The 13,703-nt window shown below is 53.7% G+C and overlaps 1 protein-coding gene across 4 annotated transcripts in view; it reads right to left on the bottom strand.

Moving 5' to 3' along the window:
- Positions 1-13,703, bottom strand: part of STX1A (syntaxin 1A) — a 74,932-nt gene that overhangs the window by 49,353 nt on the left and 11,876 nt on the right. For all 4 annotated transcript variants that reach the window (XM_069033113.1, XM_069033110.1, XM_069033112.1 and 1 more), the window contains exons 2-3: positions 10,824-10,901; positions 9,576-9,675 (exon numbers count right to left, since the gene is read on the bottom strand). In XM_069033113.1, the coding sequence (XP_068889214.1) occupies positions 9,576-9,675; positions 10,824-10,901 (178 nt within the window). The remainder of the gene's footprint in view (positions 1-9,575; positions 9,676-10,823; positions 10,902-13,703) is intronic.

Below are 13,703 nucleotides of genomic sequence, written 5' to 3'. Positions count from 1 at the left end.
CTACTGACCAGATTCTGCTGCTCCTGCTCTCAGCATGCCTAGAAAGCACCAGCCTTCCACATGTAAGAATAATCTCAAGAAAGAGTAAAAGGATTCAGGGTTTGCTCATCTCAGCTCTCCTAAACCCATTTCTGCAGATAAGGGATTATCCCCAGTGTCAGCACCAAGACAATGGAGATTCAGCAAGAGAAGGCAGAGCTCCAGCTGCAAAGGAAACACTGCTGGGGCTGGATGGGGTCTGCTGCAGAGCAACCCTCCCCACCCTGGGGTCCCTGCCCCTCTCTGCCTGCACAGGCAGCACCCCAGGAAGCCACACTGCTGGGTGACATGGCCCATCCAGGGGAGATGTGGCTCCAAGGGGCGTCAGTGCTGTGCCAGCCATGGTGACACAGCTGTGCAGGGCAGGGCTGGCCTCCTCACCTTGCAGACACCGGGCTGCTGCTTCTGATCCTGCCATTTCCTTCTCCCAGCACTTGCCAGAGCAGCCCCACATTTCTGTCCTTCACTCTCTGGTTTTCACACCCCCCTTAACCACCTGCCCCCCACACTGACAATGCCAAACTTGAGAGCCAAAAGCATGAGGAATCCCAGTCATGTTCATGCCATGAGGAGGACTGAAGGGGTGAGGAGGGGATGGGGGAGATCCTGGCTGCTGGAAGAAGATGAGAGAAACTCAACCAAAGACCAGTGTGTGTGACACCCAAGAGTTGTGCCACTGATGCCACCAATACCACCCAGCATCCCATCTGCTGGGGACAACGCCACAGCCCAGCTCACTGCCACCAGAGCAGGGTCCCTGGCTGCTACAGAGGGGCCTCTGGCTCTTCTCCTCCCCTTGGAGCTGGGAACTGCTCCAAATCCAGCAGGGAGAGGCAAGGAGAGCCTGAGGACACCACATACCACAGGCAGCACCCCAGCCCACTGCGTGCAGTGATGGCTGGGAGAGCCCTGGACTGGAGCTGAGCTCTGCCAGCCCAGACAGTGAGGGGCACAGTTGCCATATCCCCTCACATTTTGGCTCCTTTCTCTGCTTCCTCCCTCTCTCTAACCTTCCTGGACCAGAAAACTCAGGCTTCAGGAGAGGGCCAACAGACTCACTGTGCAGCCAGCTCGGCTCACCCATCCATCCATGTGGATCCCGGCCAGGGCTCAAGGACCACAACGGGAGTGAGACCGAATTCACACACAGACAAGAGGAACCAGTGGAGAGAGATGAGGGTGCCACAGGCAGCAGGGCTCAGGACAGTGATGGCCTCATGTCCCCTCACCTCCAGGGCTCCTTTCCTCCTACTCTATCCCAAGCCACCCAGTACACAGGAAAACAGGGACTGAGGTACTGTCCTGGGTGACAGTGCTGCTAGTCACACAAAGCCAAGGAGCCACGGGTCCCTTCTGCACTGAGATGCGAGCAGCAGCACCTCCAGCAGCAAGGATGGGCTCCTGCTCCACAGTCACCTCCTCACTGCCCATCACGTAACAGGCTCTGGGGTGCAACAGGGAGTGCAGCCCAAAGGAGATAAAGATTTCCAGCAGCAGCAATAACACGTTCCAGGAGTGCCACTAACGCCTTCAGCTAAATTAAGCCCAAAATAATTACAGAGCAGCTGATTTTGATTCTTTTTTTCATGTTGCCATGAATCACACTCCAGTTAACTGATATTTACTCTGCACTCAGTGTGTGTGGATCACCCAGCGCTGCTCAAGGTGATGGAGCAGACAATGGATGCTGGTGATCATGGAGTTGGGGTATGCAGGAGAACTGCACGGGAAAAGGGAATCTCACCTGGAATAATACAAACAAAAAAACAAAAGAAAAAAACACAGGGGCACAGGAAGAGAGGACAGAGATGTCCCAGGTACCCTCGCTGCAGCGTTGGTATGATGCATACAAAGTCCATGTGTCCTATTCCTGTGGGCAGCACCCAAGGGCCGGCAGTGGGTGCCACCATGCTGGGCATGGCACAGCTGCGGGAGCCTCACACAGTGGTGGCAAAGGGAAGATGAGGAACAGCATGAGTGCTCCTGCTTCCATGGCCTGAGCATCCCTGGCACCCATGGCGTGAGCATCCCTGCATCCAAGGCCTGAGCATCCCCACACCCATGGCCTGAGCATCCCTAAATCCACAGCATGAGTGTTCCCACACCCATGGCCTGAACATCCCTAAACTCACGGCCTAGGCATCCCTGGCACTCATGGCCTGAGCATACCCACAACACGCTCACCCCTGTTCTGCCTGCACCCCATGGCACCCACTGGACCAGTGCCAGGAGGAAGTGGGCTGGTTTAGAGCTGAAGGGTGGCATTTTGCCAGCTTGTTCCCAGAGACCACAGGGAGGACTGGACTGATCACGCCCTGGACAGCTGTGTCCACAAGCTGACATATGGACGAGTCCCTTGCTCACACACAAGAGGAGCCACCATGACCTGCCAGCCCTCGCTCTGTCCACGTCCTTTAAACACATATTGCCTGTGGCTAGCCAAGCACAGCACCCACCACCCAAACACAGGAAACCCCAGCCCATCCCACACAGACAGATCCCAACTTCCACAGGGAAAGTGAAGGGCAATCCAGTCTGAAAAGCTCAAGAAATGCTGACCAGCAGCCAGGTCAAAAAGTCCTGGAAACCTTATACCCTGGGGTACCCCATCCCTTTAAAACCAGAGCCGGGGCAGGTGCTGGGGCATGGGAAGGTGGGGATTGTGCAAAGCCTACACAAAACACCTGAGCTGCTGCAGCAACTTGCCAGGATGAAGCCAGAAGGGCAAACAGCTCTTTAAGCTAAATATATTTGTTCTTGGGCTGACACTGGTATATAAATCGATTGTAAACAGACTTGGGCTGGAAATGAGAAGACCACTGGAGGGTATGTCCTAGAGTGGCTCTTTAACAAAGATTACTGGCAGGAGAAACAAAACTCCTCCAAGATAGAGCTGGAGCAGTGTGTGCAAGGGTGACAGAAGTATCTGTGTGACAAAGGGACAGGATGAAGCCACCTGAGGTAAACTGAGCACAGTGTGGCACTGCCATAAGGGCCATGCTAGGGATGGCCAGGCCAAGTGAGGTGTTGGAGGCAGGCGGGGAGGTCCTGGATCCCTCAGTGGGCAGAGGAACCTCCATCCCTGCACCAAACACCCCTCCAGTCTCTACACCACTCACCAGGTTTGGTATAAGAGGCAGCCACAGCTGCACCGGATCTGGGTGAAAAGACAGGCCAAGAACACATTCCCTTATGGACCTGCCTGGAGGAGGGAGAAGCAGGAAGCAAAGAGGCAGGATGCTGAGAGCCACAGGGGCAGATGGCACCTGTTCCCCCGTCTCCATGAGTATCTGCTCTGCTGTGGCTCTACTGCCACACCATGCCCTTTCCACCCCACTGAGGCTGCTGGTAAGGACCATGACATCCACCGGGCTGCACTGGTGTGTCCTGCAGCCTCAGTCCCACTCTAGGAGCTGAGAGAAGCAACCAGAATCATCCAGCTTCCCTGGGCCACTCACGATTTTATGTCCATCAAAGCCACTCCACATCCTGACATCCAACTAATCCAAGGGCAAAGTCTGCACTTGGGTCAGGGCAATCCCCAGTGCCAGCACAAACTGGGGGAAGGCTGGAGAGATGAAGGGATGGATGGAGAACACGCTGCAGAGAAGGACTGGAGGATTCTGGGGAGTGACAAATGGGACGTGACCCAGCGATGGGCACTGGCAGCACAGAAAGCCAAGTGTCTCCTGGGCTCATCCCCAGCAGTGTGGGCAGCAGGGGAGGGAGGGGATGCTCCCTCTCTGCTCCACTCTCCTGAGACACCCTGGAGCTGCCTCCACCTCTGAGGTCCCAGCACAGGACAATGGTGTTGAACTGAGGGTGGAGTCAGGTTGGACATGGGGAAGAAATGTCAGACCATGAGGGGCTGGCACAGGTTGCCCAGAGAAGCAGTGGTTGCCCCATCCCTGGAAGTGTTTAAGGCCAGATTGCACGGGGCTTGGAGCAACCTGGTCTAGTGAAAGGTGTCCCTGCCCACAGCAGGGGGTTGGAACGAGAGGAGCTTTAAGGTCCCTTCCAGTCCAAGCCACTCTGTGAATGTATCCCTGCTTCAGGCCAGACTGCCTGGGCAGGGGCAGCTCCCAGCTCCATTAAGGCTACAGATGTAGATGAGAGCAGAAGATGAATAGGGGAGGACATGTTGCTTTTGCTTTCTCCCCAGATCCCTTGCTCTGCTGGGACCACACTTGCTTCATCTTCAAAGTCTGATGAAGTCTGGGCTGTCTCTGATTTCCCATCCAAGGGAAGCTGGGAGAGGGTGAAGGAGCAAAGAGAAGACAGGAGAACAAAGTCAGGCTGAAACCTTCACCTGTTCTCTCCACTGCTCCCCCCAAAGGAGCATCACACAGTCCTGAGCCTGCAGCCTCCAACACAGCACTACTGCAACTCCTGGTCTTCAAGAAAGTCTCCTCCCTGCCCGCATGTGACCAGGCACCGGAGGGAAAGTAGCCCCAGAAAACCACTGCACAGTGGGAAGTGGAGCTGAGAGGGCAGAAGGCCATGTCTGAGGGGGGCAGCTCCAGCAGGAACCTGCCCCAGCCTCACCCCTCCAGCAGCACCAGAGTAGCAGCTCCTTGGAGTACATTGGGCTTCCTGCTGGGACACACACTGAAAGGATGTGCTGAGAGGTGAGGTTGTGTTTACAGGACAGCATGGAGCCAGTTCAGAGGGGCCCAGCCAGCACCTTTGGCACCCAGACAGCTCCAAATTGTCTTTTTGGCACAGGCCAGTGCTACCTCAACAGCATCAGACAGAAGTGAGCAGCTACAGCTTGTCTCCTCGCCCACCTGACACATCTCTGCACCAGAAAATGGTCTGCTAGGACTAATAGAGGCCACTCTCCAAGGAACTCCCAGCAGCCAAGAGAGACTGAACAAAGTCACCCAGGCACTGCACCCTGGTGTCCAGCGCCACCACCCTGAGCCTGTACAGCTGAAATTATGAAGCTGGAGGTCAAGTGTCCATGGAAGTGAACCTCCCCTTCTGTCCTGGTGCAGCTGTAATGGACCTACTTCCAGGCCTGAAATATTTATTGTGTCTCCCAAAGCCTGCGGAGATGGGCTGAGCTGACAGGCTGAGAGACATGACTTGGGATTTGAGGATTTACGTTCCCAGAGGCAACTCATTGAGCAAACAGCCTTCGTTACATAACACAGCTCTGGAGAGCCATGGAGCATGGCCAGTGGAGGGATGCGATGCTCACGGAAGAGGAATGGCAGAGAAGCCCTTCCTGACCACTCCAGGAAAAAAACAAATGTGATTTCACTCCTTGCCAGCTGGAATGCCACCCAAAGCCACCTCCTCTGGGATGCGGCCTGGACAAAGGACCAAGTAGGAGTAGCTGCTTCCAGCACCAGCAGCAACAACAGTCACAGCACTCACTGGGAAGGATTTTAGGAATGGGTTTACCAGGAGCCGTGACTCAAATCTGGAGCAGCAAAGCGATGACCCCAACCAAAGAAGGTCCCTCAGCTTCTCCAAGCCCACCCCAGTCCCACCACAACACCGCCCAGCTGGGTGGGGAGACGTTCCTGGTGCCCCTGCAGCCGGATCCGAACCTGCTGGAGCCGCGGGCTGTCACCTCACTGGCTCAGCGGCAAAGCCAGCCAGCTGCCCACCCACTGGGCTCCAAAATAAGCCCAGGCAGCAGTGGCAAGGCAGATCCACGAACAGTCTGTGCAGCCAGAAGAGGGATCAGCAGGAACGGAGGGATGAGCCCTTCCTTGAGGCATGCACTTCTGCACGCCAGGCAGGTGGGTAAATCCAGGTCTCACACAGACACCTGGACCTCACCTTCTCCTGCAAATGAAGGACACCAAGGGATTGCATTTGCCTAAGCACAGCCATTTAAGAAGCAGATTCCAGTGGGACTGTACCCATGGAGTCCCTCTCTTCTATTACTGACCCTGAGAAAGCAGCTATTCACCAGCAGCCACCACACATCTCTCCATCCATCCCTCCCTCCACTCAGTGTTCCAACAGCAATGCCAATCACTACACATCCATTTCCCACACTACCAGCCCAGCTCTGCCCCAGTCTAAAGCCCCACTTCAAAGTTCTCCAGTTCCAGGAGGGACATGCTGGTGGTGTTTAATAAGCTTGTATCTTTGACGGAGAAGCAACACCCACACCAAACCAAGCTGCACAGCACATGTGCCTCCAGACAAGGATGAGAAGTCTGTGACCTTCTCTTGTTTCCTGGAGGAACATTTCCCATTATCTTGCAGTGAAGGTTCCACATGATGCTAAAGTACTTAGAGATCACTAAGAAATAAGCAAGGTGCTGTTCCAGAGGGGACCAGCAGCATCCCAAATCCTTGCAGAGAGCAATATCTTGCCCTGATGGCCATCCCAGGTGTCACTCCTTGCCATGTTGAACAGCAAACCCAAGTGAGCACATCCCAAAACTAGCCTCTCACAACCTAGATTTCAATGTCCTTTGGCTCCATCCCCCTCCCGTGCCTCATGGGAACTTGTTTATGGGTTTCCAAATTAATCTCAATAAATTCAAAGCCCTGGGTTACAAACAGCCTTTGCATTAATGAGCAGGTTCTCTATGTGTTCAGGAACACAAGAGGGTGGGGATGAGGCTGCCAGCACAGACAATGACCTGGCAGAGCAGGTCCAGAGGTGGCCACCAAAATGATCCAAGGGCTGGGACAAGGGGCAGTGGGGTCAGATTGGACATGCAGAAGAGATGTCAGACTATGTGGGTGGTGAGGGGCTGGCAAAGGTTGCCCAGAGAAATTGTGGCTGCCCCATCCCTGGAAGTGTTCCAGGGCAGATCTGACAGGGCTTGGAGCAAGTGGTCCACTGTTCTAGATTTAACAGGGAGGTGGAACTGGATGATCTTTGAAGGTCCCTTCCAACCCAAAGCACTCTGTGATTCTGAGTCTATCCACTGCTGAGCCCTACCATTCCTCCTGGACACACCACAATGCTACAAATCACTACTTTCAGATTAATGTGTGTCTCCCTGTCCAAAAATTCTTGGTATGACAAACTGAATTCTCTACAATACCAAGGTGTTGGGGTTTTAGGAGCTCTCCTGGTTTGTTTTGGGTTTTTTTTCTGTTAAAAGAATTTTGCCCATACATGTTGCTAGGGGAACAAATGGCTGGGTACTTAAGAAAAACAAAAGAGCTGGCTACTTTTTTTGTTTCACTGAGTGTGTGTAGTCAGTTGGAGTTCGGACAGAGAGGGAAGCTGCTTTCTTCGGCCGCTTTTCCTTCTGCTGGAGAAGCCCCGGGATCCCAAAGCCGCCTTCCCTGTCCCTCCAGGAGCCGGGCTGTGGCCGCCCTGCCCCCGCTGCTGCTTCGAGCCTTCGCTGCGTTGTAGCCCTGCTCGCCCTGCCTGCCCAGACCTCCGGGGGGTTCCCCGTTTGGATACATCTCGTCTGCCACCCGGGATTTGTGCTCATCCCTGCCGTTCCAGCCTGCCGCTCCAGCCTGCCGTTCCAGCCTGCTGTTCCCGAGGGTCCAGCCGGACACCGGGATCGGCTGCCCAGGGCTTTGTGAAGCCTTTGTCCCATCCCTTCCCGGATCCCAGGGCTCCGGTGCCGCTGCTCCCCGAGCTCGCTCCGGAGCGCCCCCTGCAGCCGCGGGGGAACCATCGCACCTGCCCTGCTCACCGGGAGCCGCCAGCGCCCCTGCCGGCTGCGAGCGGAACTGCACCCGAGGGGAAAGGGCCCGACAGCCGAGAAGGCTGGGACTGGGTTTGGGATTGTTTGCTGTTCCTGCCACAGTTATTGCTGTTTGTTTGACTGGTTATACACATATAGATACATAATAGTAAAGAACTGCTATTCCTATTTCCCACATCTTTGCCTAAAAGCCCCTTGATTTCAAAATTATAATAACTCGGAGGGAAGGGGGGTTGCATCTGCCATTCCAAGGGGGGCTCCTGCCTTCCTTAGCAGACGCCTGTCTTTCAAACCAAGACACAAGGCAAAGTAACACTGTAAAACAAAACCAGGAGCACTTCCAATGTCCTGGATGCTTCTGGAAGTCATGGGAATGTCACCACATCTTGCTCACTGCAGATCTCAGACTTTTAAATAGACTACTATGCTTTTAGGCCATGAGTGCCCTTTGCAGCCCCAAGTGGACCCTGTGCCACTGCAGCAGCCAGGAGCACAGCAGTGACAGCTCTTTTCTGAACACCCCCAAACAGGAACACTGCAACATCTTACAGTGAAAGCACAAGAGCCTGGAGGATGACTGAGCAACAGCCTGAGACATGCGAATTCCCTTGAGAAAATCCCTCACTTCCATGCTTGGCCAAGGAAATTTTAGCTGAGGAGCAGCTGCCAGGAGAGGGGAGTCTGAGACAATTAAGGAAGGGCCAGTCCTTTCAAGTAATTACAGTATCTACTGATTTGACATAGGGCTGGACACAGGGCAGTGGGTATGGGGGCACCCTCCTGGGACCTCTAGGAACAATTCCACAAGCAGACATGGAATTGCACTGGGCAAATGAGAAGTGGATGGAAGGAGGGTAGATGACCAGAGAGAGACCTGGTCTCAGCTTTCCAGCCTCTAAGCACTGGGAGCACGAGCAGGGCTCAGCCCATAGAAGCAACACCTTTGCCAAAATGAGGGCTGCCAGTGGCCCAGAGCCATCCTGCAGGGTCAAACCTCCAGCACCCAACACCCCTGTGACACCAGCACCACGATGGAGGTGGGCAAAGGAGAGCCACCTGGGCTCACTGCTACACTGAAGGCAGAGCTTGAGGTAGCAGAGCTGTTCCAGTGACTCCTGGGCAGAGTCCAGCCCCACTCTGCAGTGCTCAACCCTGCTCTCCCTACACAGCTCAGCCCTCAGACCCACCTGTTCCACAGCAAGGAAGGGCTTTGCAGACACTGAAGCTGGAAAGCCTCTGCTGACCTCACCGCCCCCACAGCCAGCTCCTCTGGCTCCCCTGGGAGAGCACTGTTCCCACCTGGGAACAGGGGACCACAGCATCGTGTATGCAGTTCTAACTCTGCCAGATCCCCCAGGCACCCAAATGTTGCCATCTCTTGGGTGCTCAAATCCCTAACTCCAGCTCCTGGCAGCAAACCTCTTCTCTGGAAGACAAGACTGAGGAAGACAGAGGTCTGGAAGGGATAGACTCTTTGACCAGCCAGCAACAAATTGTCCCATGGACACAGATGAAAGGTCCCAAGTGCCCATCTCTGGCTCAGAGAAGCTGTAACATATCTGGGCCAAGTAGGTGACACTAGGTCTGTTCTGCCCTATCCACGGACTTTCCCAGGCAGCCAGGGCAAGACAACAGCCAACCACCACAAAAACAGCCGCTTGCTCTTCCCAGCCTCCACACTGCCCCGTACTTTCAGAAATTCCCTTCTGGCAGCCTCACTGGACTCTCACCACCTCTCCAGGTCTCAAAGCCACCAGTCACCAGGCAGGTCCAAGCTCTCCCTCACCCTTCAGCCATGGCCACCTGCAGACACAGGGAATTGTGCCTGGCTCCAGCCACCCCATCAGTGAAGCCATGTGCCCACAGGGCACACGGAGCTCACGGCTCACTCACTTTCATCAGGGTTGGGTGAAGCGAGAATGGCACTGTGCTTCCTTTTCACTTCTTCCACATTCTCCGAAATTTTATCAATGAAGCCTCGAATTTCTTCCACCTGTGGAGTGAGACAACAAGACAGGTGGTCTGTGACAGACCTGGACTTTTATAAAGTGAAGGGATTATTACACCCTATTTCAAAGCAACCACGACATGTCTGAACCACATCAGACATCCTCCTGGATAAATATTTACCATCTGGAAACTATATGACCACTGAGGAATCAGACCTTCTTCATCCCACCAGCCAGCTCTGAGTCACGGCAGTTTAATTCAGACTGTATGTCCTGTATTCTTTGTGATGCACTGAGAAACTTTTGGGATTTATATAAATCAGCATCAGATCTATTCCCAGACTGCCCCTCTGGCAGAACACTGCTGAGGCTACATAAACCAGACTGGTAGCAGCTCAGTCCCCCATGGCTCCTTGCTCTATAAAAAGCTCCAGAAATGCCCAGTTTGATCCTCACCCCCTATTCCAGGGAGGCCACATTTTCCAAAAGATCCATTCTGGCATTTTCCCTGCACTTCTGTACTACAGGAAGACACCAGCATTGCCAAGAGGGGAAACCTCTCCTGTGCTCTCTGCCTGCCAGGCTGCTTACCCTCTAATTCAGTCTTCTCCTTCAGCTCAGACCACCCCTTTGCTCATCTTCCTCCACTTGCACATCAGATTTATCCCTGTTCCCACTCCATTGCCTGCACAGATCCATTTTAACACCCCCCACACACATGCCATGCTAAGGGTGTGCTAAAAATCCGCATGCAGATCTTACAGCCACCCACATGCCAGAAGACAACCTCTTGTTTGGGAACAGGAGGCACAAAATTAAATCAATCCCATGCAGAGACTGCTGCTCTGCAGAGGTGCTCTGGGGGAAGGCCTGAGAGCTGTGTGTGAGGCTCCCCTGCTCCCATCACCTGGGCAACAGCCTCGCTGGGTTCTAGAGGAGCAGGGGGAGCAGGAAAACATCCATAGGGCAGCACAGCCTCAGGTCTGCAGGGAAGCCAGGTTCCTGATGCTCAGCACTCAGCATAACCCTGAGCATCAACTGAACAGAACCAGCCAGGGCAGGAACCTAAGACCCATCCCAAGCACTGCTCCCCAGTGGCAGTGGGAAGCCTGGACCATCCACAACCTGCCCTGGTGCCAGCAGAAAGGTCTGAAGCAGCTTCAAAGCTGCACAGGAGGAACAAACCTCTCACCTGCTCAAAGAACTCATCCATGAAGCGATCCCGGTCCACGCTGACGGTGACTTCATCATCGTCATCACTGTCCTTTGCCTGCAACAACACAGAGGAAGAGAGGCATCAGCAACTGCTTGCTGCAGAGTTCACGGCTCTATTTCAGGAGCTTCTCAAGGGCATCTTCCCCTTCTCCTGTCCTCACTTGCTCAAAGGAGCTGGGGCAAACACTAGCCAAAGTGTAGGACACCCCAGGCACTGATACTCCAAGCTCCCAGGACTCTGAGAGAGCAGAGAACTAAACATTGAGCAGTGAGGTATGGCCAAAACACCACGGCAGCCAGCGCCCCGTGGTACGACCTCTGCAGTGAGCATAGGACACAGCTAAGGACACCCCACATCCACGGAGTGGGAACTTCAAGAGCGCCCTCAGTCCTGTGTGAGCACAACCGGCTCTGCAAGGAGCAGGAATGGGAAACACCACAGATTCCACCATGGGAAACACCAGGGATGCTGCAATGGGAAAGCATGAGGGATGTCACGATGGGAAATACAAGGGATGCTGCGACTGGAAAAACATGAGGGATGCTGTGATGGGAAAGCACGAGGGATGCTGTAACAGGAAAGCATGAAAGATGCTGTGGTGGGAAACACAAGGGATGCTGAGATGAGAAAATACAAGGAATGCTGTGATAGGTAACATGAGTGATGTTGCAATGGCAAACACCAGGGATGCTCCCATGGGAAAACACCAGGTATGCCACCATGGGAAACATAAGGGATGCTGCTATGGGATACATCAGGAATGCTGCCACAAGAAACACTACAAATGCTGCTATGGGAAAGCACAAGGGATGCTGCCATGGGAAAGCATGAGGGATGCTGTGATGGGAAAACATGAGGGATGCTGCCATGGGAAACACAAGGAATGCTGCCATGGGAGAAAGCATGGGTGATGCCATGATGGGAAAACACGAGGGATGCTGTGATGGGAAACATGAGGGATACTGCCACAGGAAAGCATGAGGGAAGCTGCAATGGGAAACATGAGGGAAGCTGCAATAGGAAATGAGAGATGCTGCAATGGGAAAACATGAGGAATGCCACGTCGGGAAGACATAAGGGATGCCATGGTGGTAAAAACAAGGAATGCTGCCACAGGAAAGCACAAGGGATGCTGCAATGGGAAACATGAGGGATGTTGTGATGGGAAAATAAAACTAGTGCTGTAGAGTACAGGAAAGGTGGGAGCAAACAGGTAATACAGCAGAACTAATAAAGTCACAGCAGGCAAATGAGGGGTTGTCCTTGTCTGCAGAAGCATGTGTGTCATTGTCACCAGAGATGAAAACACCTCCTGTTCCAGAAAGGCAGGGGATGCAAGCTCTCGATGGAAGGAAAAATTACAGTCCTCCACATAAGGAGACATTTAAAAGGTTATTATCCAAAGCAGCTACACAACGGAGGGAAATGGAAAATTAACAGGGTGGAAAAGTTTCTTCTTACTCCATCTTTACAAGAGAGAAGAAGCCAGTGGAATGGAGATATAAGGCAGGACTGCCTCCACTCATCTCATAATGATCGCACTTTTTGCAGACACATCACCCCATGGCCCCTCTTACATTGAAATAAGCCAGACGAAATATCTGTCCTACCCCCTAAAATTCCCTTTCCACCCTACAGTGACTGATTTGGGTGGTATCATCCAGAGAAGACCTCAGCTTTCAGCCTTCCCACCACTTGTGGCACTTTTTGCCTGGGTAACTCACTCACTCACGCAGTTATCCCATTCATGGTTATCCAGAGCCTTTGTGATCAGAGAGCTGCCACAATTCTGGTGAAAATCTCACCTGACAAGGAAAAGCAGGCATGGTGCTGCTCTTACCCATCACTCTGTGGGCACAGAAAACTGTGCCCTAAAATCTGAAATCATTCCCATTTGCAGCACCACAGCCACTCAGGCCATGAGCTGCTGGTACAGTGCAGCTGGGGCATGGCCAAAGCTGCCAGCCTGGCAATGGGTTGGTACATTTAAATCCCTCTAGTTATGGTGACTCCACCACCACCCTGCACGGCCTGTTCCTGGGTTTGACAACCCCTTCTGTGAAGACATTTTTCCTAATATCCAAACGAAACCTCCCCTGGAGCAATGTGAGGCCATTTCCTCTGGTCCTGTCACTTGATAACCTGGGAAAAGAGAGTGACCCTCAACTGGCCCCACCCTCCTGTCAGGGAGTTGTAGAGAGTTAAGAAGGTTCCCTCTAAGCCTCCTTTTCTCCAGGCTGAGCCCCCCCAGCCCCCTCAGCTGCTCCTGGTGCTCCAGACCGCTCCCCAGCTCTGTTCCCTTCTCTGGACATGCTTCAGCCCCTCAACGTCTTCCTTTTCAAGGGGCCCAAAACTGACCCCATGATTTGAAATGCCTCAGCAGTGCCCAGCCCAGGGGATGGTCACTGCCCTGGTCCCACTGGCTACACAGGTGCTGGTACAAACCAGGGCTGTAAAATCCCTGCAGCAGGCACTGCCCTCTGCATCAGGAAGAACCAGCTTCTTCTCTGAAGCTTTTTGCTTTCAAAATTCAGCAGTTTGCTCACAGCAGGTCCACACTACCTCTCCCATTCCCTTCAGCCATCACAGTCCGGCATCGAGAGCCAAAGCACAGCTCAGGCTTTGGGCAGAGCTGGATACACGACCACATACAACACTTCCCACATCTCCCTGGAGTCAAGGGCAGGATTTGGCCGCAGGCTCTTTTAAATCCTTCCTGCATGCCAGTGCCACCAGACAGCCCAGTCCCTCCCCCTGTCCCCTGTCATCACTGCTGCAGCCTCGGAGCAAAACCATCTGAGCACAGTGACAGCTGTCACCCTCCAGTCCCAACCCCTGTGGCATTCCTTCAGCCAG

This window comes from Aphelocoma coerulescens, chromosome 19, assembly GCF_041296385.1.
Source record: "Aphelocoma coerulescens isolate FSJ_1873_10779 chromosome 19, UR_Acoe_1.0, whole genome shotgun sequence".
NCBI classification, from domain to species: domain Eukaryota; kingdom Metazoa; phylum Chordata; class Aves; order Passeriformes; family Corvidae; genus Aphelocoma; species Aphelocoma coerulescens.
Note: the sequence above shows the minus strand (reverse complement) of the source record. Positions and strands in the feature narration are given on the sequence as shown.